Below are 27,435 nucleotides of genomic sequence, written 5' to 3' on the forward strand. Positions count from 1 at the left end.
ATTTATCATTTCTCTATGAAAAGGACACCCCAGACAATTATTCAGTATTGAATTCTCATGAAAGGGATGTTTGAAAGATAACTTGGTTAATATCCTGGCTGTCACCAGCGTTTGTGTAGAACAGGTAAAGGGTGTGCATTTTTGTAGTTGAATAAATAGGTAATGCAGTCCAGTGTAGGTGCAATCATTATCGATATTTTTTCGTATCTATGCCAACCTCATGTTTTTAGAACAGTCTTAAAAGAGTATTGTTATGTCCTTATGAGGATATTACAGTCAACTGACTCAGTTCCTGAAAGCTTTTGTGGTAGATACACATTGCCAGACGTTACAAGGAAGATTCTGTGGATTTACACAGCAAATGATCATTGGTGTGTGTGCTGTCAATCTGTATGTCATTGCAAAGTACAACAGATAACTTGTAAAAGGGAAAGACGGTGTGTCTGATTGACATGACAGATGCATACATAGATACTGCTCTGTGTCATCTGAATCCACATACATGTATATCTACAGAAGCATGTGCTGTCAATCTATGTCGAGGCAGAGTACAGATGACTTGTAAAAGGGAAAGATGTGTCTGATGGACATGAGAGATATATAGGCATACATGCAGAGTTACCGTACATGTCCATGAACTTAGGGTCATTTGGTGGTTTAGCACCTTGGATTTAAAGAAAGTATCTGGTCAATAATGTTCATAATTTTCTGTGTACCACTGTACATTTAGTCTGTTTCTGAAACTTTCTCTCTCCTATTTGTCCACAAGAGGGCGTAAAGTCTAATAGTCGTCACTTCAGGGATGACATCTTTAAACTCGTTGAAAGGACTGTGTCAGTTGCAATGAGGAGTTACAATTTATACACAAACAATGAATAAGCTAGGTGATGTCTCGTCACTATTTTGAACTTTACATTGAACACTTGAAAGTGGTTAAAAATGCTGTTTCATTTTCAAAAATAAAAAAAAACTTTTGTTTTGCTTGGCTAGTATTCAGCCACAAACCCAAACATGTACATTGCATTGCAGTATGTAATTAGGTCATCTCAAATACTGTAAAAAACGTATTATTGTTCAGTACTCCCTGCCTCCATTTATATTCATGCACACATATAAATTTTAACAGAATTTCAAAATAAATCTTGATAAATTTTTAAAATGCATGGTTCCTGGTATGATACTTGCTTTAGTATAACATTTGAAAATTGAAGTGTCTTCAGATATTGATGATATTTCAAGTGGAATACCTGGTGTACTTGCGGAGGTTTTTTTAGAACGATGGTAATTTAAGGATGAAAAATCTAGCTGAGTTCCCCAGCTACATTTGTATTTTTAAATTCTTTCTCACCAAAATGACGAAACTCTGTAACAGTTTAAAATATAAGTTCCCAAGGTTATTGTGAATATATTTCCTAACCAAATTTATGATATTTATCATTTTATATACCGATATACTGCTGCCCCACTCTACCATTACTAGAAGGTTCCACCACCTCTATCCATAAACATGGTTTATTGTATCCTTGTACTAATAATGTTGTGTTTTGTTTGTTTATGTTACAGGAATCCGTGGAGTATGCCTTCCTTGTAATATTTACATTAGAATCAATTTTGAAAATTCTTGCATATGGGTTTCTCCTTCACAGTGGTGCATACCTTCGGAATGCATGGAATATTCTAGATTTTATAATTGTCGTTATAGGGTAAGACATTCTTTTCTTTGTTTGACTCAGAGTTTAATATTGAATCATACATGTAGACTTCACAGATTTAATATATCTTCTTGAACTTCTGTCTTATATCTTATGAATCTCAGATAACTTATTAATCAACTTATTAATCACAAAATATCATAAACTTGTTCAATGCTAATTATTAATTCATAACCAATCATATAGTATTATGTATTATAGATATATATTGTGATTTGAACAGTGTACTTGTATAATGTACATGTATGTGATGGGATGTTATAATGTACAAATGTAGTGTGAAGTGATGGGACATTATGGCATATGATACAATACAATATGATAGCATACAATGTGATGTGATATGATACAATACGTTACAATATGATACAATACAATACAATACAATACAATACGATATATGTATGTGATATACATGTACAACATAATAACCCATATGCAGTGCTGTGGTATATGATACAATGTATATGCTTTGAAAAAGGTAGCAACGCTGATATTACATGTGATATGGTATGATATGATATGATACATGTATATGATAGGTATGATATAATATATGATACATGTAGATATGATAATGAGATGTCATCTATGATATGATATGAGATGCCCTATATCATAATGATATACACATGTATGATGTGAAGTGATGTACATGTACAATAGCTCTTCTCCCCCCCCCCCCCCCATCTCAAATGTGTAAAAGATATTGTGAAGAGCTGCTTTGTACATTTGTAGATATGTAAGTGGGCAGAATACAAAGTGTGATCCTCCTCTCTAGATATGTACAAACTAGTATGTACATGTCCAACAAACATTGATTATGATATAATTCATTGTATGTAATTTACATGTAATTCATTATCCTCATGGGCACATCCAAAATGGGTTAAAGAAAAGGTGTTTCATCCATGTGCAAATGTTATGTGTATTATAAATGTGTGCGTGCATGTCTGTGTGTGTCTGCGTGTCTGTGTGCATGGGACTATCCTGCCACCATGCTCGTTTCTCATGGTCGTTTCTCAGTCATCACTCGCTGATTTGTTTTGAACCAAATAGGTGAATTTCCTTTTTAGCAATGTGATCAAATGTGGTAAAATGGTGTCTTTTGAAATGTTCTGGATGGAGTATGTATAACAATGTTATATATTAGTTGACTTTTCATTGTTTAAATGTAACAGACGGGCTAGATGAAAGAATATTACATTCGTTTACTTTTCATGAAAAAAAGATGAAAAAATGAAAGATGAAAAATACTATTTTGGTTATCTTAACATTGTGCAAAAGTTATGGGATGAGTTGGACAAAACAATTGTATCTTTTTTAGTTGACTTTTCAAATGTTTAAATATTTCAGGCTAGATGAAAAAAAGTATTTTTGTTGTCTTTTGTTAACACTGTTCAAAAGTTATTGGATGGGCTGGATGAAAGAATGGTATTTTAGTTGATTTTTCATCATTGAAATATTTCAGATAGGCAGGATGAAAGAATACTATTTTAGTTGATTTTCATTGTTGATATGATTTAGGTGGGTGGTTGACAGAATGAGATTGACCGGGGTAAAGAATGTCACCTCGGGTGACTCTTCAGTGCTTGGAGATTGAGTTGGGCTTGATTGAAAAATACTATTTATGTTGATTTGTGATTGTTGGGATGTTTGTAATGGACTGGATAAAAGAATGTCATTTTTAGTGACTGAGGTTATCGATGAACTAAATGAAAGAATTTTACTGTGTATTTTTAATGGATGATGCACGATGAATGACGATGGCTGTATGATATGATATGACGTCTGATTGCTATATAATAAGATATTTAATGGTTTCTGTTGTAGTTAAAGTAGCACAAGTGGGGTTTATAAACTTTGTACTTTCACTTTTATGTAAGTGAATATACTTAATATATAAAACCACATTCCAGTATAATGTAATATTGATGCATGAAGTACATACATGTACTTAACCACCACTCTCAATTTACTGAAATCAAACCGGGTGTTAAGATATACATGTAACTCATAAACAATCTGATGACGTAAGATTATGATTGTCTTCTGGTATTGTTAGAAACATTGATTGCTTAGTAGGGATTTCCTAAACATTTTTTAATACATATGGTACATTATGCCATCGGATTGTTTATGAGTTATATGTCTATCTTGAAACCAGGTTTGGTTTCAGTCAATTGTGTGTGGTGGTTAAATATGCTGCAGTAAGTACAATACTGCAAGTACCTTTTAAATACGCAACAAAATCTACGCCCAAATACGTATAAACTCAGCTTGTGCCCCTTTAACAATCAGTTACATCAAGGAATTTTATCCTTTCCGCTTGCACCTGATTATGTTTAATTGCTTCAGCAAGGAAGGAATGAATGTTTATAATGTGTTATGTATCCATCATGAGACAATGACCTCAGCTAATTTACCTCAAATGATCCAAATGTGAGCATGTGCCCACACATTAACGTGGACTGGAATACCAATTTTAGACAATAGAATTGCTATTCTAGTCCACCACTATGAATGTTCATAAGTTTATTGTAACACATTTTATCAGCAATAATCCTTCGACTGAGACACAAGGTGTAAAGTAATGTTTGGCTATTTGGCTTAATGTTTGACACCCCTTGTAGACTGTGTTCTCATTTGTGATTGTTTGGGTAACGTCTGAACTGATTATTGCGATCGGCGCGAAATGCAAATTACAAAATTGTGCTGCTCAAGCCAATTCACCCAACAGTCGCATTGCCAGCTACGACATTGTACATTGTGCAACACTATTCTTGCTGTACCATGTGTTGACCTGACTACAGTGCTGCGAAAAATCATGTACAATCATGTACTTGCATGTGTATGTGTACATGTATATATGTAATGTGTATTGTACCGGTATGTACATGTATGCCAAACATGGCTGGTGGATGCTTCATAATAGATAGAACAGCCAGACTGTCTTGCGTATAAAGGAACGGTAACCAATCACTGACGAATATTGAGTTCAAGTGCCATATTTAAAATCGACATTTCGTACAATAGGAATTTCTGTGTTCGTAAACTCTATAAGCAAGGTAGTGTTTAGTGAGAGCTGAAGTTTGTATGCAATCGGCATGTACTGTATTATGAGAAAGCGGTCTTTTGATATGTCAGCCCACTTTCACAATATATTTTGGTTTTCGAGTCTTCTTTTGCTATTCCAACTCAATTTTATTGGCCTACTTACAAAATAGACAAAGTCTTTGAATCTGCAAGTTTTCAGATTAAAATAAAAATTCCTCAAACATATTTGGCAAAAACGTAGATGTACAAATGTATTTGAAGCCGACAAATATCTTCCTGTACTGACAAATTGTAACTGCATGACATGAAGGCTTTGCATGACCTAAAAAAATTTGCACAACATGACATAATGTTGAGATTTCTTATTAATATTTAAATATAATTTTTTTTTAATTTTAGTGTTAAAACTATCACATAACATAATTTTTTGCACCTTTTTTTTTTACTGATCTTGTTAATAGCAAAATATCAGTCAATTCTTAAAATCTTGAACCATAACCTCACTAACATTTTACATAAAAATCTTGACGAAATCAAAATATGTAAGTTTTCCGATATGGTATGATGTTTGTTAACTGCAATGTACTTCATGTTTTCTTTACAATCCATGCAGTTTTTGATGTCTTTTTTTTTTTAAATAATGTGTTTTTGGAAAGGTATTTTGTTAAAAGTAATATTTTTTATTCGGCATATTTGAGTGGAATTTTTCCAAAATATGCTTATTTGTAATAAGAAGGTTACTATACACTTTCTATATACTTTTGTAAATATTTTTTCCCCTCATTTTTTATCTTAAGATAAGAATTCTTTTTGTGTGTGTGTAATCTTACGTTTTGTGTTTTATAGTGTGTGTACTAATACCATGACGTTTTGCCTTGCAGATTCATAACATTTGTTTTAGAATTTTTTCACTTGGAGCAGAACGGTTTTGATATAAAAGCTCTTAGGGCCTTCCGTGTACTGAGACCGCTGCGACTAATTACGGGCGTGCCGAGTAAGTCACATGTCACTTTATGTTGGTATCTGAGTGTGCATTTCTCCTATGTTTGATTTCCCCTTTTTCTTTACCCACAGAATATTAAGTGAAGGTTTAAGTAAAGCAAACTTGGCCACACAAGACTTTGATGTGAAGGCCTTGAGAGCTTTCCGTGTACTCAGACCATTACGCTTGGTCTCGGGTGTTCCCAGTAAGTAAACTGACATCCTCATGCTCCATCACCAGCATCGTACTTTTTCCAAGCCTGCAAGCAAACTTCTGGGAATTGATTAAATGCTGCTGTGCCTATAATTGCTTGCTAAAAATTTAACAGCGCATGTGCCATGACCGCTCACCTTACCCAACATTGTTCTCAACTTGTGTTTCTTCCTATTTTTATCCTAAATGTCTTCGTCTTTGAGGTTTTACAACACTGTCCAAATTAAAAAAAAAATGGTTTGCTAATTTCAAGAATTGAAAATGATCAGGTTTTGACAATGATTGTAACAAGCATTTCACCTCGCAGTATATTTGCAGACCTTTGAGATCAATCTTTGTGTAATTTGTCTAGGCCATCAGATGTGACTGTTAGGTATCCAAAGATGAAACATACAATTGGCCTTCCAGAAGGGTTTAATAATATTAATAATTGTATAATATAACATGATATACATGTGCAGAGCTTTTATTATCTCTGGGAAAAAATGTTTTCTAACCATGTACAATGTAGCTTTCGTCAAATTAGTGTATCATGCCCGCACTATTTAAACCTTTATTGATGGCTTTTATATAACTAGCTATCCATCAATAGACCAGTGCGAAAATTTCCCCAGAAATAATCATTACGGGAGGTTTAACCCATGTGTACCAAAGTTAAGTAACTTGACGCTGTGGAGAAAATATGACCACATGTGGTGTGCTGAGCGAATAATGTGAGACACACACACACACATGCTCGCGTACTGTGATTCCTGAGAGATTCATGCAAGCCCAAGTGTTGGTTTATGCGTCCAATAGTGAAGTCAAGTAACTGATTTGATGGATGGGGACCGGGGGGTTTAGTTGAAAACATACTGTAATGCATTGTACATTATCTTAATGAGATGAGTTGAATAGACCAGTGAAGACTTTTCTCGGGGATGCAAATGGATTAACAACTAAAAAAAAAAAGAAGACAAAACACACACACAAAAAAAAATGTTAACGAGTCTTTGTTCAACCGCATGTAGATGACGCTAGTTCAAATATACTGGCATGTAAAAAAGTACGCAATTAACTCATAACCTGAAAAGGGCTGTCCCTATAATATTACAGCTGAATCTGTGCATAAATTGTTAAACAGTGGTGTAAACTCTTCATCGATGAATCCATGCCGGTGTGCCAATTGCCACCCTTGTCCTATAGCAGGTACTGCAATGCATGATGGTAGAAAACCAGATTACACATATATAGAAGGAACTGATAATGCATGCTAGGAGATATCTTAAGAATTAGAATGGGGTATGTGTTGTAGATATGTAATTTATTAAAGATGATGCACTGTGACCCATTAATATTATGACCTTGAGTTTGACCTTGACTAATACTGGAATGGACTCCAGAATGTGTTACCAGCTTCCAAGTAGCAAAAAATATAACCCATGTCCAAGTTTATCCAATATTACGATGTAAAAGATCAGATTAGAGAAAAAAAGAAAAAGGATGCTGCAAACTGTCAGGAGATAGCAGTAACACCCCTCTGTAAATGCACACTCTCTCTCTCTTTGTATGAAAGAGTACAGATCTTTGACTGAGAATTGTCAGTCATGGTCCCTGTATTCAGTTATGGTTATCTGGCACTTCTTTCTATCTTTGCAATCTTTCAATCAAAAAGCTTTGATTATATTTTGTTGTTGATTTTTCATTTCACAATTTTTGTTGTATTACTTTTATGTCAAAAGAATGAGAACTTTTATTCAGAAGTTGACTGCTTCATTGGAATCTTGTAAATACACTTACAGTCTGTTTTTCTAAAGTATGGAATATTTTTTTTTGAATATTTGTTTATATTTATGAGACAGAAATTAAGAAAGAAATTAAACCCAGTGTATTTTTTTTTTTATAATTTCACTGCTTGGAACAATAGCTGGTATACATGATCAATAAATTTGGGTCGTGGAATTTTGTTTATATATATATAATTTTATATAAAGCCAAGTCAAGATGTATATTACAGTTTGGGATCAACATACTCATGTGCTAGTTGATGGAAGTGTGACTTATTTCATAGAGGGACTTTATTATGATAGTAATACAAGAACAAACATTTTTGGGGAACTTACAAAGAAAACTTGAGAACTCAAAAAAGAAGTCAATGTCGAATGTATACTGTCTATCATGTTTTGTAGTTTAGAAATCACATCTTTGCATATTGTTAGGTAAAGGAGGTCAAAGGGCAAAGCATAGAGGTCAAAGGTTAAACACAAATTGACCACATAATAAACCAGTAATGCAGTATGGCTTCGGATCAAGACAAATTTAATGACTATGGCCAATAAGAGATTTGTTTTTACAGATTGGATATAAAAAGTACAGTAAAATGTAAAAATATCAAAACGTAAAATTATGAGTAAGAGTCCGAAATGTTCAAAGTCACACTTCTACCAGTTTGTGCAGACTACACAAAGAAATCATTATGCAGCATCGTGTATTTTGTATTTTTTTTGCATCATGCATAACAGTGATAAGTAACACAATTTTGCAGTGGAGTTTAAAATAATGGAGTGTCGTGTTAGTGATGTGGTGAAAGTGAATGCTGTGTCTAAGAGCGAAATATGAACAGATGTTGACCAACACTCAAAAATATTGCTGTACTTGTGAATGTCTCAAGCTCATGTAAAACACAAATTAAAAAAAAATGTGACTGACTAATTTTCGTGCAAGATTTGATTTAACTTTCTATGGCGAAAAGCAAAATATAGTCATTCAAAAATCACACCATCTTTAAACATGAGGTCTGAGTGTAGCATTGCAGGAACAGCAAAAAGTGGTCAGTATCTGGTCTGTTTTGTAAAGTGAATTTTTTTTATAGAGATATGTTTAATATTTATCATTCTCCATCAACAGGTTTACAAGTAGTGTTAAATTCCATTCTGAGGGCAATGGTGCCACTATTACATATCGCCCTTTTAGTTATCTTTGTTATAATGATCTACGCAATTATTGGCCTAGAACTGTTCTCAGGGAAAATGCATAAAACATGCTTTCATAATGAAACAGGTAAGTGCTGCAGTTTATACTTCAAAGGTATATACTTGTAAAATTGATGAGAAACGAGTATTTTGTATAGTTTGATTACTTTTGTTTATATATGTTTACAAGTGATTTAATGTGTTTACCTAATTTGTTTGCAAATAACTTTTTCTATGTATGATCATAGCAACTTTTTTCTTCTATATTTGTTTAATTTTTACAGTTACTGAGTTACAAACACAGATTTGCTCTGTGTACTTCACACAGTTTTTTTTCAAGTTGATAAACATACTATAGTTGTTTCATTATTAAAATTCCAAAAAATAAATACCCATTTCTGTATCCATATATTGCCACTTTAAAGGAGATTGATTGCGTATATTTCGTGGATAGAAATTGACTTTTGTTATTTATATAGTACAGTTAGTTTTATTAAGCATTATTTGCACACCAAGAATATCATTGAGATGTTTATTTAGCAACTTGAAGACACGTAAAGTGGCCATATGGATGAGGATTGGGTATTTATTTTGGCGTTTTAATTTATAATACAATTTTACCTTCGCATCCTACAGTACTTGAAAAAATCACTGTGAAACAACAGTGACCAAGTTTGTGCTCGTAACTCAATACATTGCAAAAAACTAAAACAAAATGTGTAAAAAGTTTATTATTGTACAGACAATAATGAACATTTTACACATTCAAGGATTTGGCATATGTTGTTTCACACTGATTTTTCAAGTAGGAAGCCATGATAAAATTGTAATATAAATTAAAACTCCAAAATAAATACCCAATCCTCATCCATATGGCCACTTAAACATTTCTAGTCAGTATTTGGCACATTTTCATATTGAGACCCAAGTCGGACTTTAATTGTTGTTATGTAGTTGTGAGCACCTTGCGCTCTCAGGAGTAAAGGTGCATTATAAATTCACATCATATATATTTCATGAATTAATTTTTGTGTTGTGCAAAATTTTTGATCTCTGAATATGCTGGAAAGACACATAAAATTGAAAAGAAGGACCACAAGATAATTGTGGAATAAACTTAGTAATTAAGTAAAGGTTTTTGGTGGTGAAATTTCAAAACCAATATTAAGTATAAATAGGAAAGAAAAGGAACATGTCCTGATAGGATGGAAAAACTTAGATACAACTGCCTACATCAGATTGTGGACAAACGGAATGGGTTACAAACTGGGAAAGTAAACAAATGAACTGGATTAATAACACTTGGCTCAGCATGTTGGAACAGTAGAGACTTGTATTACACACCATAGTTTGATAAGAACAGTTTTATGGTCTCTTTGTGTGTACATGAAATGTAAGGGGAACTGGAACTTTGCTTGTCATGAATGCGAACTATTATGTAAAGTGGCCATAAAACTGTTCTTTCATCAAATGATGGAATGTAATACAAGTCTCTGTACTTCAACATGCCATGAGTTATTAATTCAATTCTGTTGTTTACTTTCCCTGTTTGTAACAGGTTCAGTTCATCAATGGTCTGATGTCGGCTATTGAAGAATTGAAAAATGACCACAGAATATGATAATAATTGAAAAAAGTTATTGAAATTAAGTGTTGTACAACAGAAATTTCAAAACCACATAGCATGCCAATATAGTAGAAATTGGATAGACAGCAAGCATGTCTGTTGGAAAAGAAAGTAGATTCTCCCACTGCGGTCTGTACAATATTGTTTTCATGCATGGCAGCATACCCAGTAAGGTGTGAAATTAGTCTGAAAAGTGTACAATATTCATCCAGTTTTGCTGAGAACTGCATTTTCATCTTTAGTGACCACACTCTGGTGATTTGCATCTCAGATTGAGACTTCATCCTGTGCTAAATTGGTTATTCTATGGAAATGAAATGGGGTAAAAAATGAGAGCAAAGTTCAGTTTTAGGTATATTTAGTATCAATAATAACACCAAGTTTTGTTTTAAGTCTTAAATCACTGATAAAGTTATGTTACAGATTTTTTTAAAGGGGGAAATATTTGCAAGCATTTAAAAAAAAATAATATGACTACAGTCTATTTTTAAAAAAATACGACTACAGTCCATTTAAAAAAACATGGCCATATGGATGGGAATTTGGTATTTTTTTTTTAATCATATAAAAGCAACTCTACGAAGTTTTCCAACTTGATAAAACATTGTGATACAACATATATACTAGGTCCTTGTTTGTGGATCAATGAATTGCAAAAAAAAATTAAAACATGTATAAAATGTTTGTCATTGTACATACAATAACAAACCTTTTGCTCACTTTTGTTTGTTAGCTTCTTGCAAGTTATTGTGTTTACAAGCTAGGACTTGGTCTATGCCGTTTCACATAGTTTTTCTTTTCGAATAGGAAAACCTTGTAAAGTTATTTCATGAAGTAAGAATCCAAAATAAATACCTGTCTGTCATCCATATGGCCACTTTAATGTTGCTAAATCACTTCATTCTTGTCATCACCAATGCTAAATGGTTCTAAAGTGCTAACAGGTTTTCACCACATCCACATTAAGTTGTAAATCAGCATTCGAAGCACATGCAAGATACGTGATACAAGCATTACAAGCAAAATTAGTCGTGAAAAGAGAAACGTGACATTTGCCACGTCTTGTAATATTTTATAGAATATGTCATGTATTTATAGACAATAAAGAAAGCTATACAGAAATATACCATTCCCCAATATTTTTCTTCGTTCAGCCAAGGAAAATATGAGTGACCTAAGGGGTCTTGTCACTTTGAGTCGATAGATGAGTAGTGACAAACGTCTTCCGTCACAAGTATTTTCCAGCTATTAATGAAAATAAATATTGGGAATAATATAAATATACCTCCTCAAGCATAATTTTTCAAAAATCAGGAAAAATAATGGTGAATCTTTGAATTTTATGACTCACAGTTTGAACACAGCAGAACCAATGATGTACATGTAGATGTGAGTTGTTGTGACATAGAATGACCAGAGTATATAAATCCACGTTTTCAGGCTCAGTTCAAATTCAATAACTTTGCCTATTCATTGTACAATTCATGCTACTCATTACATATTCATAGGGTAAAGTTACGTGAAAACTGATTGAACAACAGATATTACTGCATAACATTATTTGATAGACTATATGTAATAAGTAACTTGAAGTTGTACTATGGTTTACAGTAAAAGCCATTGTTCAAAACATGCACACACAATATTTCCAATTAATATTTGAGATGTTAGCAAGTGGATATCAAAGATCATATGTAGAGATTCCCCGGTGTACGTGTTGAGAATGCAAATGCTAAAAGTGAGCCAATGGCTGTAAGCAGGCCATGTGAACCCAAACCTAAATCCAGGCTTCACATATTAATTTAGATTGCTGTCATTTTTTTTTTTTTTTAGAAGAGCTTAATATGTTATTAGACATTCAAAACAAGCAGTTAATTGTTATGGATGTAGAATAATGGATTCACTGTACCATTGGTACATATTTGGGACAAACCTAGAGAGTTAGGTTAATGTTAAGGGTTTGGATAGATAGTGTTAAACCCCCTAACTTATACTTTATATGTATCATTGACTGCAAATATCCACTGATGTACATCAATCTGATTAATATCCGATGTAGTGTACTCAGCACAATTCTTTTTAGCTCTTTCATTTATTGTTGTTCGTTCTTTTGTTTGTACTTCTGACACAATACCATAGGTTTTCTCAAGCCACGTGAGAGTGCTGCGTGAATATTCTATCAACCAATCAAAGACATGTAAAGCCCCAAAACATATGGGTGCAATTCTTCACAGCACTCTGTGAAAAAAGAGCTTGAGCACAGAGCACAGACAGCGATGTTTATCATTATAGTTTGGTAGTTCTCTTTCTTTCAATTTTGAACGTTGAGTGTTATGTTGTAAGATGGATTGTGCATGGCTATTTGTAAGTATGAGATTGAGTTTGGGGAAAACCTATGGTATTGTGTCAGTTGTATGTAATGAGCGCTAAACAAAGAACAAACAATCGTAAACGTAACGGCCAAAAATAAATCATGCTGTTTACACTACATCAAATTTTCATCAGATTGTGTTCTACACTTGCCACAAATGTAAAGTAATTTGTTTAATATTCATGCACACAATTTTGAATATTTGCTTTTTTGCAGGAAGAATCACAGAGCAAGCCCACCCTTGTGGTAAGGGATATAAGTGCCCACCAAAATATATCTGTAGACAACCATGGGAGGGCCCAAATGAAGGCATTACAAATTTTGACAATTTTGGCTTAGCAATGTTAACAGTATTCCAATGTATAACAATGGAAGGCTGGACTAATGTATTGTATGATGTAAGTATTACTCAAACTTTGTTTTTGATATCAGATTGCATGTTGTTTTATACCATTGCAGCATTTATTATAACACACTGTGTTAATATAATATAGCCTTCAGGGATTGGCTTAGCTTGTACCACATGGTATGGACTATTATAGTGACCTCAATTTGCATATAGGGGCACTATTCACATTCTGTTTTCTCTAGGGCAATATTCACATAGCACAGAAGTCTTATTTAGGATTTGCTTTGACTATAGAAAGAATAGGTGCCTGAGAATGTGGTGTGTTATAAAGCACTTATCACCTGGCCTTATTTGGGCACTAGCAGATGTCATATTACCCCCTCATGCTGTTATGTAGCTTTCAGCCTCAGTTGTTGCATAATAGCCCTCGTGTAACAGACGTTTGCTACCATAGTTCCCTCATAGCCAGGCAATAAATGTATAATAGACATGTTTTGATAAACCATTTTGATACAACAACAAAATTAACAAATTGAGAAGAAGCTATGTTGACATTTTTCAGAAAAACAACTTAATTAGTCTTGGAGTTTTTGGATGTCAATCAATGTGGGTTGCATCTGTATGTAGCACATGATTTATGAAATGTTTGAAGTGCCTCAGTCATTATGTACATGTACTTTGGAGGTCCCACACCATGGAAGCCTAGCAAGTAATGTCTTGGGATTCTCAAACAACTACCATAAAACTACTGATGCAGATGCACAATGTGATAGTAATCATTCAAACAGGCAACTGGGTACTATAAATTCCACATATATATTTTGTTCAGACACGTTCACCCTGGCTAGTCTGAGTTATACTGTATGTTAACTTTTACCTGTTATTTCAGATTAATGATGCAGTAGGCAACGAATGGCCATGGATTTACTTTGTTAGTCTTATTATTGTTGGCTCATTTTTTGTACTTAACCTCGTTTTGGGTGTACTTAGTGGGTAAGTCAATTTTGATAATCAAACTTTAATTTTTTTAAAATTAATTGTTGTTGTGGATAATTAATTTGAAGGTTATTTATTAAATATACAATAAGTAGGGAACTTGTTAGCTTATCTGTCATGAATCGTATGGTATGGTAGATTGCATTGCATTGATACACCTGAATCATTCACCGAGTTGTTTCCCCCCCCCCACCACAATAGAATGCTAATGATGGGGTGTTTTTGATGAAACAGTAGAATCAGCTTCAAATCAATTTACGTTTTGTGTGAGGATGTTGAGAATTAATATTAGTTGATATACCAGTATGGATTTCCGGCATTAGTACTATTTTATCAATTGTGAAACAACAATTGCAAAGAACAGCAAGCTTTATTGATATTGTTCTATTTACCCTCTCCAGAGAGTTTTCTAAGGAAAGAGAAAAAGCCAAAGCAAGAGGTGACTTCCAAAAACTTAGAGAAAAACAACAAATTGAAGAAGACCTCAAAGGTTATTTAGATTGGATAACACAAGCAGGTAAATGAACCCACGCCTGTATTCTGCATTCCAATTACAATGACATGATGTCTGCATTTCAAGTGTCTTTTAATAGTTTACAATTCCACCACCTTTAATGTATTCTTCAGAACATTTGCAGCTGTTATTTGGTAGTCAAGCTAAAACATATGAACCTTTCAATTCACCAGCCAGATAAAACTGTGGAAGGGTCTTTGAAGAAGAACTTTCATGACTGTATCATGTACCTAATGTTGATAATTGAGTGATGATCGAGTTCCAAAGAGGAATTTCATTCAGAGTTTTCCTTAGTATTCAGTTACAATGTTTAGTGAATATCTACAAGTGTCAATTGCTCTTCTTCGGTTTATATTGGCGATGATATCTTGTCATTATTCTTGTTCAAGTAATGTAGTGTATAACTTGCAATATTGCATATAAATGTTTTTAACATTATAGAAGATCTAGACCCTGATAATGAAAGTGAACCCGAAGCAGGTGCTCCCCCAAAACATGGTAAGCAGTCCGTCTCTGTCCTTCTGCTGTAATCATTTCATTAATCTATTATTATACCAGTCAACCATTTGTCATGTGTCTTTAGTCACAGCCAGGAATGTCAATCAATCTTGTTTCATTTTTTTATTGTGACTACATCGACATGCAACACTTTGCTTGTCACAGGTGACTTTTCAAAATATAACTATTTGTGAATAAGGGAATCTACTGATGCAAGACATCGAGTATCCATTTGAATTGTTCATCTAAATTCATACTATATACCGTGTATTCTTAACACATTTTTATATACCAGGTGTTATCTGCTCCTGTCTGATACATCAAACTTATGGTTTGATTCTTTTCCCCACCAAATACTGGTTCAACAAATATACCCACTATCATGATACTGTGGTTGTGTCCACCAAATAAACCAGTTTATTCTGACTACAATGTGTTCTGGGTACCTGTGTCCTTTCTTGAGCACAACCATATGCCTCAATCCTAGACTAAGTCTTTCTTCCTGTTCACTTGCCTAAAATGCATCCTGTGCCTTGATCCTGCCCAAGCCATACATTAGGGACATCTATCATGTTGTCTTTCAAATAATATATTCTTCTTCACTGTACACAATGTGTTGAACATATCCTGCCATGTTTTTGGATCCTGTCCAGATCATGTACTAGCTATAGCTATAGCTATAGGTATGAGGAGCATGTCTTTTTGACCAAACAGTTATTCTGATCAATGTACACTTGATTCTTGAACTTACTTTACCATGTATCCCGATGCTGTCCAGATTATATACTAACTATCGGATCACGTCTCTTTGCAAAACAGAGATTCTGATAACAAACACTTGTTGTCTTGAATTTATTCTACCATGTATTCTGATCCTGTCCAGATCATGTACTTGCTATAGCTACAGTAGTACTATGGATCATATCTGATCGGCTAAACAGACAGTTTGACCAAATACACTTGTTACCTACCATGTATCCAGATCATCAGATCCATGTACCAGTTACAGCAGTATGTTTTCATGGTTCTGGGAATATGTCTTCTTGACCAACCAGGCATTCAATGACAGCATACCAGTTATTGGGATCCATTGCTCACCAAGAACTTGTATTATGCTAGTTCCAAACTCAAGATATGAAGATTGTCTTCCCTCTTGGCAAACATTTCCCATTCATACCAAACACCACATATTGATCGATTATTTCCCTCTTTCAAGATAACCCTATCCTGCCCACACCATAGGCCCATATGTTGTAAGTTCCAAACGTAAAATAAGGAGATTTTTCCTCTTGGCAACCCATGTATCCTGATCCCAAACACAAGGATATATATATTGTAAACCAGGTATCTCGGACCCACCTATGGCATGCTGATCCAGATAAGGAATGTGCCCATTAAAGAATTCTTAAATTGAAATAATTCTTACTTGAGCTGAGATTAATATAATTGACATATCTGCTATTTCAGCATTAAATCCCCCTGTGCAACTTATATTATACTCTACCAATATACAAACATGTTACTGATATAACATATTACAGAATTAACTTTAATTGATACTGGAGATAGGATTACAATCCCAGGTTTCTCATCACATGCACTTTTCACTTTGCTATTTCTCTACCTAGGTATTCAAGTATACAACACAGTTGGTATGATCCTATCTACAATGTACATTTAACGCCACATACCTGTCAAACATTACCCCCACTTATATTATATCACCTGACTGATACATCTCTAACAACTTATTGTCTCCCTCAGTATGTTTTAAGCTGGACTGAGTACATATAAGCAGTTCTTGGTATTATTATCAAATCAGAGAAAATAATTTTTTTTTGGCCAGTTGAAACAAGCCCAAATTGTAGTGTACAAACAGAGGCATGAGAACAATTTATGTTTGTTAGAGTTTTTGAAGGCTAAAAGAGTATGCAGTTATATCCAGTATTACAGAGACTTCTGGGAAATGATCTCTTGAGTCATATCAGATGACTCCCTGATATTTGTTCACCTTATTCTAGTCCTTTGGTAAAAAGTGAAAGGTAAACCATGCCCATTCCAACCATATTTGGCAAGCTAGCTCTTCATGTACATGTACAACATATTACATTTTCATTCCGTGTATCATTGCCTCATCCAAAAATGTATCATGATCAGTCTTAATCAGTAAACACAGGTACATATGAATTTGCAGTGTAAAATACCAAGACAGACTTATTGAGTCCAGCATGTACTCTTTTATCATCAGAGTACATGTATTATACCATGCTGGCATGGATGTTCAAATCCAAGCATTAATATGTATTACATTCCAAGGAATTTATGTATTAATCAAATTAATTCACCTTTCACGAACTCAAAGTGTGAACCAATCACTAACCAGTATTAACAATTGTCTAATGTTGTCTATAGTTTTTATATATGTTGGTACTTGCTCATATTCTGTCTTTATTCACTATTTTTCTGAAAGAACTTTAGATGGTGCTGACAACTTTGTAAATTTTAAACAACCTGTACAAAAATAGTTTGAATATACTGACTAGTTTTCACACCTACGTAGGTGTTTTCAGGATCCGTAGATTTGAGGTAAACAATGAAATAATGTCAGCTTCAATGTAAAGTATTTAAAAAGTTCTTTTTTGAAAACTAGCTATGTACATGTAAATACTGTTTTGCAGCTCTGTGTTGTACAAATGTTGGTTAGATCCTACCATGTATATATAGTTACAGATCTTAGTTGATCATAGTGTTACAATTGCTAACAACACCATAAAAATCTGCCTATTTGCTCTTCTCTTGCCACGCTTTCAGTTCTTTGGAAAAGGTTTGGTACACTTACAACAAAAGGTAGGAAAGCACACCAAGACAGTGCATAGATGTAGTGGCATACCATACACCTTCCTGTGCTTTCCCCCCCCAACCTATGCATTGCGGCATTTGTTATTTGTGTAATGGGCTGTCCGCTTACGTTGCAGGTCTCAGCATAGAGTCTCAGGTGTTCCTGGGTCTCTTGTCTGACACTATGCATTGTAGTAGATAGATTGTATTGTCGTAGATTAGATTAGATTAGATTACCGGTAGATTAGATTAGATTAGATGTAATTGTTATGTAAAGACTTGTCATCTGTAACAAATGTTGTATTTGTGCATTCATTGTATCATTACTCACCTTCATGGTACGTAACATTTTGTGTATGTATACCATTTACACTGTACATTACACATTCATACTAGTCCATTTTTCATGTTGCTCATAGGAGGATGGTGGTCAAGTTGGTCAAATCAATCTACTTGAACAAAAATGTAACTAAAATTGACTCTTTTTTGTCAAATTGAAAAAGAAACAAAAAAAAATGTAGTCACAATTATGAAACTAATGGAAATTTTACAATTCATACAATGAAAAGATGAGTTAACGTTGACTTGCATTACTCTAGTAACAGTTTCCATAAACCTGAAATTTTTTAGCGGCAAAAAAAAAAAGAAGAAGAAAAGATCCAAAAGTTTTAGCACCAAAAAAAAGATCCAAAAATGAAAAAAATGTTTCTCTGTAAGTGAATGTTGTTTCAATCATTTGAAAGGAGTAAATGAACACTGTAAAGAGATGTTAACAAAAGTCCAATTTGACCCTTTCCTCCATTTAGCAGACTACTACAACTACTACAACTACTACTAGGCATTGACCAGCTGAAGAGAACCACATGCGCAAAAGCATCTTACTTATTTATAATATATGATATAACAAAAAAGATGCTTAAAGTGTAACCATGACAACAAAGTAATTCATAACATGTATAAGCTGTATTACAATGCTGTTAAATTATATCAATTTGTTGGCGTCGCTGTTGTGCGTTCTTTCCTGTTAAATGTAGTCTAATGTATGTATTATGACTGTGTCTAAACATCATTTAAACCTACTTATGTATAATTAAACAATATCGAATTATGTAAGACCATCATTTTGTTTCATCATCTTTTTGAATTAGTCAAATCATTTTACAGTGTTGTTTATCAAACTGTTAACATAACTCAAGTTTAAGTCAATCAACTGTTTATCACCATAATGTACAATGTATGTATGTATGTATGTATGTATGTATGTATGTATGTATGTATGTATGTATGTATGTAAACTAAAAGTACATATGTGTAGTCACAAACAAGACATGTAATATAAATGACATAAATACACACATGTTCATGTAAGATATAAATGTTTATCAGTGTGTTTTTAACTATAAAATAGAAACAAAATGATTATTATTATTATTATTATTATTATTATTATTATTATTATTACTTTATTATCCCTCACGGGGAAATTTGTCTTGCAACAACACAGAAAAGCATACATATAATCTTACACATTAAATGATGTAAATTATAACAAGAAGTAATTTCAACCATAGCACCTCAAAGACTTCACGTCTTATCACAGCACATCCTCAAATGTAAACTACATGTGGACTTAATTTACAAATTGCACAGTGACACCATCTTGTCTTACTCAATGCACCAACTAAATTATAATGGAATTATACGTGTAGCCACAGTTACATAGTTGTAGTACATATTGCGACACAGTACAACAATGTTTGAACACATATCTTCTGTTCAACTCTCTTTGTAGGTTATACTTGTGTGATGATGTAAAATACAAAATATATCCACTTCAAACACTAAAAAAACCACCACCCTGGTACTTTAATGATCGTTTTCTTCTCTTCACCTTTCAGCAGTATGTGCATGTTTTTTCCTCGTATCACCGTGGCAACAAATGACCATTTTTTTTTACTGTATTAGCTAGATATTTTACACATATCTACAGAGTTTCACTTCATATATTTTGTACAATTGTGTATGGCCTCAATCTTGTAGTGTCCATATTTTTTGTAGTTCAACAGTTTGTTGTAATGTCACATGTATGTATCACTTACTAACTTGGCCATTTTACATTTACTTTCTTGCCTGTAATTATGCAGTTCCTAAGCCAATGAGTGAAACAGATTCGTCAGAAAAAACAGAAGAACTTGGTAGTGGTGAAATTCAACAACAGTCATGGTTTGAAAAGAAAAGGTAGGAATTTTTGACAGTGGTTTTTTAACTTTAAGTTGGTTACACAGACAGATGGATGGAGGGACAGATGGATGACCGGACAGACATATAGCACTACTGAACCTCAGTTTAGCACATGCATGTAGGTACATCTTGTGCATTTGTGTGGTGTCCTGAAAATTTCAGAACCCCAGTTCCAAAGGAGAGAGAGTGATGTTGTAAATCTTGCCTGGTATGAAGAGTATTAAAAATATACATGTATATGTATGGTCATGCAATTTGTAAAGTCCCACGATTCAGTCCCAGGTTAATTCTTGCATCAGTGCAACTTTATCAGTGGTACCATATTAAAACATTTTACATTCTCATTTGTTCTGGACTAACTTTTTCTATAAGGCTACCAGAAATCTGTTTTTCACACCTGTTGATTTTAGTCTTAATCTGAAATGAGCTTTTAAACGGTGTGTTGATTTTCTGTCTTGTTGATTACAGGAAACAAATCAGAAGAATGAACAGAAGATGTCGGCGAATGTGTCGACAAGCCGTTAAATCTCAAGCTCTCTACTGGATAGTTATAGTCATGGTTTTTCTAAATACGTGTACACTAGCATCAGAACATTACGACCAAGGCCCATGGTTGGCCAGCTTTCAAAGTAAGTACCAACATGATCCTTAAATGAAGTAATACTATGTCAAAGCAACTTTACACAGTCATACTTTTTCAGATTATCTTTCAAAAGTCAAAGAGTTAGTAGCATCTCAAGTTATCATGTCCAAATGACCTGTATAGATGAATCTACATTGTACATGCTTCTAATTGATGAATGCTATGTTTTGTTATGTTATGTTGTCATGTTGCGCTATGTTATGTTATGCTATATTATGCTATGCTAGGTTATGTTATGCTATGCTGTTGTGCTATGTTATGCTATGTTGTGTATGTTATAAGTGATGTGTTGTGTTGTGTATGCTATGTTATGTAATGCTATGTTGTTATGTTATGCTATGCTGTTATGCTATGTTATGTTATGCTAAGCTGTTATGTTATGCTATGCTGTTATGCTATGTTATGTTATGTTATGCTGTTATGCTGTGTTATGTTATGTTATGTTATGCTGTTATGCTATGTTATGCTATGCTGTTATGCTATTTTGTGTGTTATAAATGGTGTGTTGTGTTGTGTTGTGTTATGTTATGTTATGTTATATTATGTTATTTTATGTTGTGTTGTGTTGTGTATGTTATGTTATTCTATTATTGTTTATTAATATGTCTTATGTGGACTTATCAAATTATACAATTTTTAAAATAAGATTTACAATCTTTAAGATTTATTCATCAAATAACTTTTTGAAACATTTGTTTTTCTTTTCTATTTCAGATTATGCCAACCTGTGCTTTGTAGTGATATTCACCATAGAAATGTTACTCAAAATGTACAGTTTAGGTCTGAATGGCTATTTTGTATCTCTTTTCAACCGATTTGACTGCTTTGTAGTCTGCAGTAGTCTTCTCGAAATGGTGCTCATCTATGCAGCTCTTATCCCTCCCATTGGTATCAGTGTCTTGCGTTGTGTACGCCTTCTTCGGGTTTTCAAAGCAACAAGGTAGGTCACTCCTATTTATATATTCAGTGTCTTGCACTGCGTACACTCCTTTAGGTTTCCAAGGCAACCAGGTACATTGTACATACAGCACATTGCAGGTTAATGTTCACTGACTGTGTTTGATACACAACCACCACACACACACACACACACACAGACCAATAATAGAGAAACTGTGCATGCTACACTTTAAGATAGCAAGATTGAATGAATACAGTTTCTTGCTATTTTTTTTTGGTCTAAATGAAATGAACTAATGTGCCACTATGTAGACATCAAATGTAGACATAAAATCAATTGCGCCTGTATGTCTACACTTAGTTGCAGTATGTTCAATTGGTTGATTTCATTCAGACTAAATTTAGCAGGAAATTGAGATCCTGCAATCTTGGTGTAGAATGTGCCAGTTTCTTATTGGTTTCTGTGTGGGTGTAGCAAACAGAGAGCTATAGTGAAAGGTAACCTGCAGTGCACTGTATTACATTTATACATACTTTCTATTGGAAGCTATGTCTTCTTCCATTTTGTTGTTACGAGTTTCCATAAAAACAAATTTTGTTACTTTTTACAGAAATACCTGTCATTGCCTTTTTTTGCAAAGTTCCAATAATCCACTTCAAACTAACTACCCCTATGTGTTGTCTATTTCAGGTACTGGGCATCACTACGTAATCTTGTTGCCTCATTGTTAAACTCACTCCGATCCATCGCTAGTTTGTTGTTGCTTCTTTTCCTCTTCATTTTGATATTTGCTTTGCTGGGAATGCAAGTGTTTGGTGGCAGATTCAACTTCAACAAAACTGAGTACAAGCCCAGGAGTAATTTTGATAACTTCTGGCAGTCCTTACTAACAGTATTCCAGGTAAGTACGTAACTAAATACCTAATTCTTGCTGCTAAACCCATTTGGGCATTCTGCTCAGTGTGAAGGTGACCAAAGGTTGCTAGTGAGGGTGATAGCCCAAATGGATGTTCCACCCTCATATCCATCAGAAGAAAGCCTGAGGTCTAGCAGCTAGACTACTAAATACCCTACTTAAATAATTAAACAGGAGATTACCATTTTGAGCGAAAGTGAGGCTATTACACTCATCATGATGCAGCCAATACCCAACTTGCACAATAAAAAAAAAGAAGACCATTCAGAGTGAAAGTGAGGTTATTGGCATAAGCACTATCTCAGTACATATACCGGTAATACCGTCTTTGTAGTCAGACATGCAACCTACCATTTCTTTCGAAGTGAAAATCATGATCTCAGTTTGTTGCTAAGCAACCGATATCGTATTTGCACAATCACACAGAAAATTACCATTTGCTTTGAAAATTCTTGGCTCCAGTTTATGACAATGAAACTCATACCCAATTTGCAGTTAAACATGTATGTACCATATCTCATATTGCACAGGAGCCAATACCCCACTAGCACAGTCAAAAGGAATGTAACATGCAGTCAAACATGTACAATATTATTTCTTGTGAAAGTGAGGCTCCTAAATCTTTATACTCAATTACCTGCATTTCATGATTCCAACGTTAGAGTGTGAGTGAGTTTTACCAACTCATCTTTGTGCACCATTCGTCATTTCATCACCATTTTAAAAATATTAGAACTTTACACTGAAAAAAGCACAACAGCTGAAATGACAGGAATCTGAACTAAAATCAAGGCTTTGCAAAAAAAAAGAAAGATACACCACGATAATACGTACACATACAGTTGAATTTTGTCAACCTTAATGCGTGCAAAATGAGGTCAACGACATTTTTTGATAATGCAAGCCAAAAGAGGTCAATGACCTCTTTTGTAATGTACACCCTATGACTTCATATAGATCTGTTCAGATTTTGTGTAATTTTTTAACTGATTTATTATCACGAAAACATTTTAATACCGAGAATAATTTTGTTTGTTTTGTGTATATCAGGTTTTAACTGGTGAAGATTGGAATGAAGTGATGTATGATGGGATACAAGCCTATGGTGGAGTCAACTCACCTGGCATTATGGCCAGTATTTATTTTATCATCTTATTTATTTGTGGTAATTGTATCCTTTTCAACATTACAAATCATATCAAATATTTAGGTCATAAGATGCCACTTTTGTGAGTTGTTAGATTATTATGGAAAAAACACACTTGCGAAAATAGCAAGAATAAATTCCTAATGATCAAATTTAGTAGACTGCAATTTCATAATTAGATATCATTCCCAAATATTTGTCTTGATTCAGGTGAGGAAAATATGAGTGACCTAAGGGCCCTTATTACTACATGTTGCAAAACGAGTAAACACAAATTATTTATTGAAAAAACACACTTGCGAAAATAGCAAGAATAGATTCCTAATGAGAAAATTTAGTATACTGCAGTTTCATAATTCGATATTATTGCCAAATATTTGTCTTCATTCAATATGAGTGACCTAAGGGGCCTTGTTACTACAAGGTTGCAAAATGAGTAGTAACAAATTCTTAGGTCATAAGTATTTTCTAGCTGAATGAAGAAAAATATTAAGGAATAATATAATTATACCTTTTCAAGCATAATGTATGAAAAATCAGGGAATATAATCATATGGTGATTTGAAATGTTTTGACATATATTTCAAGACCCAAAGTAGCAGTAATGTAAACAAGGGCTGTCATGACATAAAATGACAAGGGTGTACATGTATAATCCATATTTTCTGTTCAAAGACAATAACTTGACTTGTGCAATGTATAATTACAGTATACTGTTACATTTTTCCGGGAATTCCTCGTGAATGAAGGATTTGTCACAACTCGTCTAGGTCACTCATATTTTTCCCAGCTAAATGAAGAAAATTTTTTTGGGAATAATATCTCTAATTATTGAGTAGACTTTGTAGACTGTAAGATAACGTCGTGCCATTCCACCCTCACCATCGTCCTGTGGGAGGGGTTGACCAATGGGTGAGGGCGCCCTTGTCACAGCGTACCTGACAGACTATAGACTATGTTGTGGGTTGTATAATATATATTATACTGTTGTTAAGAATTTCCTTGATTCGATTAAACCAGATATTTTACTGAATGTCTTCTTGGCTATCGCCGTTGACAATCTTGCCGATGCAGAAAGCCTGACTGCCTTAGAGAAGGAACAAGAAGAGGAAAAGGAGAGGAAGAAATCAATACGGAGATCAAGGTCTGGCAAAGAAGATAAATTACCACCAGGTGTAGATCCACCAGGAATTAATAGAGGTAGAAAAGCTATTGGCAACAAAACACAGGGTAGTCCACAAATGAACCACCGAGATGGCAAAAGGTAAAGATTGAAGTATTTAAAGGGGGAAGGGCCACTCCAGGAAATTTTCATAAACTATGAGAGATGTGGGAATAAGCACTTAGGAGTCATGAATATTCATTGTTCAACCTTGAATAATTATTTCTGCTGACTCCCATGCAATGGCCAACCGCAAAGATACATTATTAAGGCACAATATCAACTTGATGTTTCTCTGAGATTGCAAGTAATTGTAGGTGATGTAAAATCATGAAATGATTCTCCAGAACCCATAGTTTACGAAAATGTCTCTATTTCCTTGAGTGGTGTACCCTTTAAAGTGTTGAAACTTTTACTGTTGTTTGATCAGCTTTATAGGTTTGTGAATCCTCGTACATAGCAGAGGATGAAATCTTGTGATATAATATGTATAGATTTTGATAGTTATTACCATAATGTATGTGACTCCGAGGAACTTTAAAGAAGGATAAATAGGTCAAAATAAAGTGTTCATCACAGATTATCAAGTACAAAAGTGAGATTTACATTTAAAGCTTCACTAGTTGTAACTGGAGTTTAGGGTGTAGACCCAAACATCAATTTCATTGAATTTATTGTACAACACTGTGTACAGCTACACAAATATGTTTATTCACAGGTGATTCAATACTGTTCAAAGAGGGTGTACGATATTATGAATAAGTCATTATATCTTACAAAACTGTTTCAGTTACATCTAGTGCAGCTATGTTGGGCTGCATTTAGTGTTGGTCTAGTAATCTGGATATTTGTGAAACTTGAAACTGACTTTATTGTGTGTGAGATTGAGTGACTGATTGTAATTAAACCTCTCATAAAGGTGAAACTTCATTGTTCTCATCAACACTGTTATTCTGTCTTTTTTAATCAAATTTCTTGCTAACTGAATTGTAATATATGTATTATAGGCCTGAAGATGATTTAGGTACTGTAGAAACTAAGGTAAGACCTATTAATGATATCAAACACAGGTCAAAGTTTAGCATGCCTTTGAACAGAAAATGCATACATAGCATGTTGTAATTTATACTCTGTTTACTAAGATAGATGCAAACTAAATCTATTGCTCTTCAGTGTGGTAGATTACAGAAGTGAGTGATAGCGGTTCCTTTGTTGTGTGATTCTAATCATCCTGTGATCAACATAGTGTAAACATTGGAAGTCCCAAAACAGTACACTGCAGCAAGGGTCATGAAACTCTGTCAATAAAACTCTGTGACGCCTCCCTACTGAGACTATAATTAAACCAATGTCCATTCAATAGCTGATCACTGTTGTATCAACATGTTGCGACAATAGTTTTAGTTTGTGTCTATCTTAGTAAACCAAAGGCTATATTACCAGAGTCTAGCGGTAACACTCACAGGTGCTTTATTTGGTGATGCCTCAAGCATTGTTTTGGTTGTCGTAAGAAAACACGAACTGTTTCTGGTATTAAAACCTTGATTAGTTATGTTGCAGTTACACTGAATGCAGTTAATTACCACAGACTTTAACGAATAGACACCCAGGAATTCACTTAGTGGTGTACTTCAAAGGGAGAAAAATGACGGTTTCCAATTACATGTATGATGTTGCATAGACTGTAGTTTGAAAAAAAATCGCCAACACAACCTTGATTGTATCTAGTTGTCAACCTTTTTCTTAATTTGGATTTCATCTTCTGTGTAGTGTAAAATTATTTACTTGCTTGTATTCTAGCCTCACATTTCTTTTATAAGGAATTTTTTAAAATAATTTTCTGACAGTTAAATGTGGAGGAGGGTGAAGAAGTAGATGGTAGAAAAGCCTCACACACCGTACCAGGTAAGGAGATTTAAAAATAACATTTACAATTCTACTCTTTTCAAATTGATTTGTCAAGAAATTTTGTCTGTTGCCATGACTCTTCCCGATACCCTCTTGGTTTTTTTTGTTTCACTGTCTGACCAATCACGAAGAAGTAATGTCTATATGGCAGTTTCTGATTGGTCAACCAAAGAGCAACAAACAAACTCATGAAAATATACTACTACATGTTATGTATGTTACTGAATACAGGTACCACAAGGGAAGTGGGAAAGATGTCCCAGTATAGTGAAGCCTGCCCTCTTGAGGTTGAAAGATGTAACATTTCTATCATTTATATCTAACCTGATAAACATGAGTATTTCAGAAACTCATCAGAGTCAATTCTATACTTCAAATAAATGAACAATTCTTTCACAAAGACCTAAAC

The 27,435-nt window shown here is 33.9% G+C and overlaps 1 protein-coding gene across 1 annotated transcript in view; it reads left to right on the plus strand.

Annotated features, from left to right (window-relative positions):
• LOC144450237 (muscle calcium channel subunit alpha-1-like) overlaps positions 1-27,435 on the plus strand; it is a 158,774-nt gene that overhangs the window by 85,462 nt on the left and 45,877 nt on the right. The window contains exons 4-20 of the mRNA XM_078140868.1: positions 1,564-1,703; positions 5,844-5,956; positions 8,851-9,003; positions 13,130-13,311; positions 14,152-14,255; positions 14,660-14,775; positions 15,214-15,270; positions 16,899-16,922; positions 18,082-18,117; positions 20,253-20,346; positions 20,818-20,978; positions 21,707-21,932; positions 22,584-22,794; positions 23,860-23,980; positions 24,977-25,220; positions 26,126-26,159; positions 26,966-27,023. Of these exons, the coding sequence (XP_077996994.1) occupies positions 1,564-1,703; positions 5,844-5,956; positions 8,851-9,003; positions 13,130-13,311; positions 14,152-14,255; positions 14,660-14,775; positions 15,214-15,270; positions 16,899-16,922; positions 18,082-18,117; positions 20,253-20,346; positions 20,818-20,978; positions 21,707-21,932; positions 22,584-22,794; positions 23,860-23,980; positions 24,977-25,220; positions 26,126-26,159; positions 26,966-27,023 (2,074 nt within the window). The remainder of the gene's footprint in view (positions 1-1,563; positions 1,704-5,843; positions 5,957-8,850; positions 9,004-13,129; positions 13,312-14,151; positions 14,256-14,659; positions 14,776-15,213; positions 15,271-16,898; positions 16,923-18,081; positions 18,118-20,252; positions 20,347-20,817; positions 20,979-21,706; positions 21,933-22,583; positions 22,795-23,859; positions 23,981-24,976; positions 25,221-26,125; positions 26,160-26,965; positions 27,024-27,435) is intronic.

This window comes from Glandiceps talaboti, chromosome 1 (assembly GCF_964340395.1).
Source record: "Glandiceps talaboti chromosome 1, keGlaTala1.1, whole genome shotgun sequence".
Classification (NCBI taxonomy): Eukaryota; Metazoa; Hemichordata; class Enteropneusta; family Spengelidae; genus Glandiceps; species Glandiceps talaboti.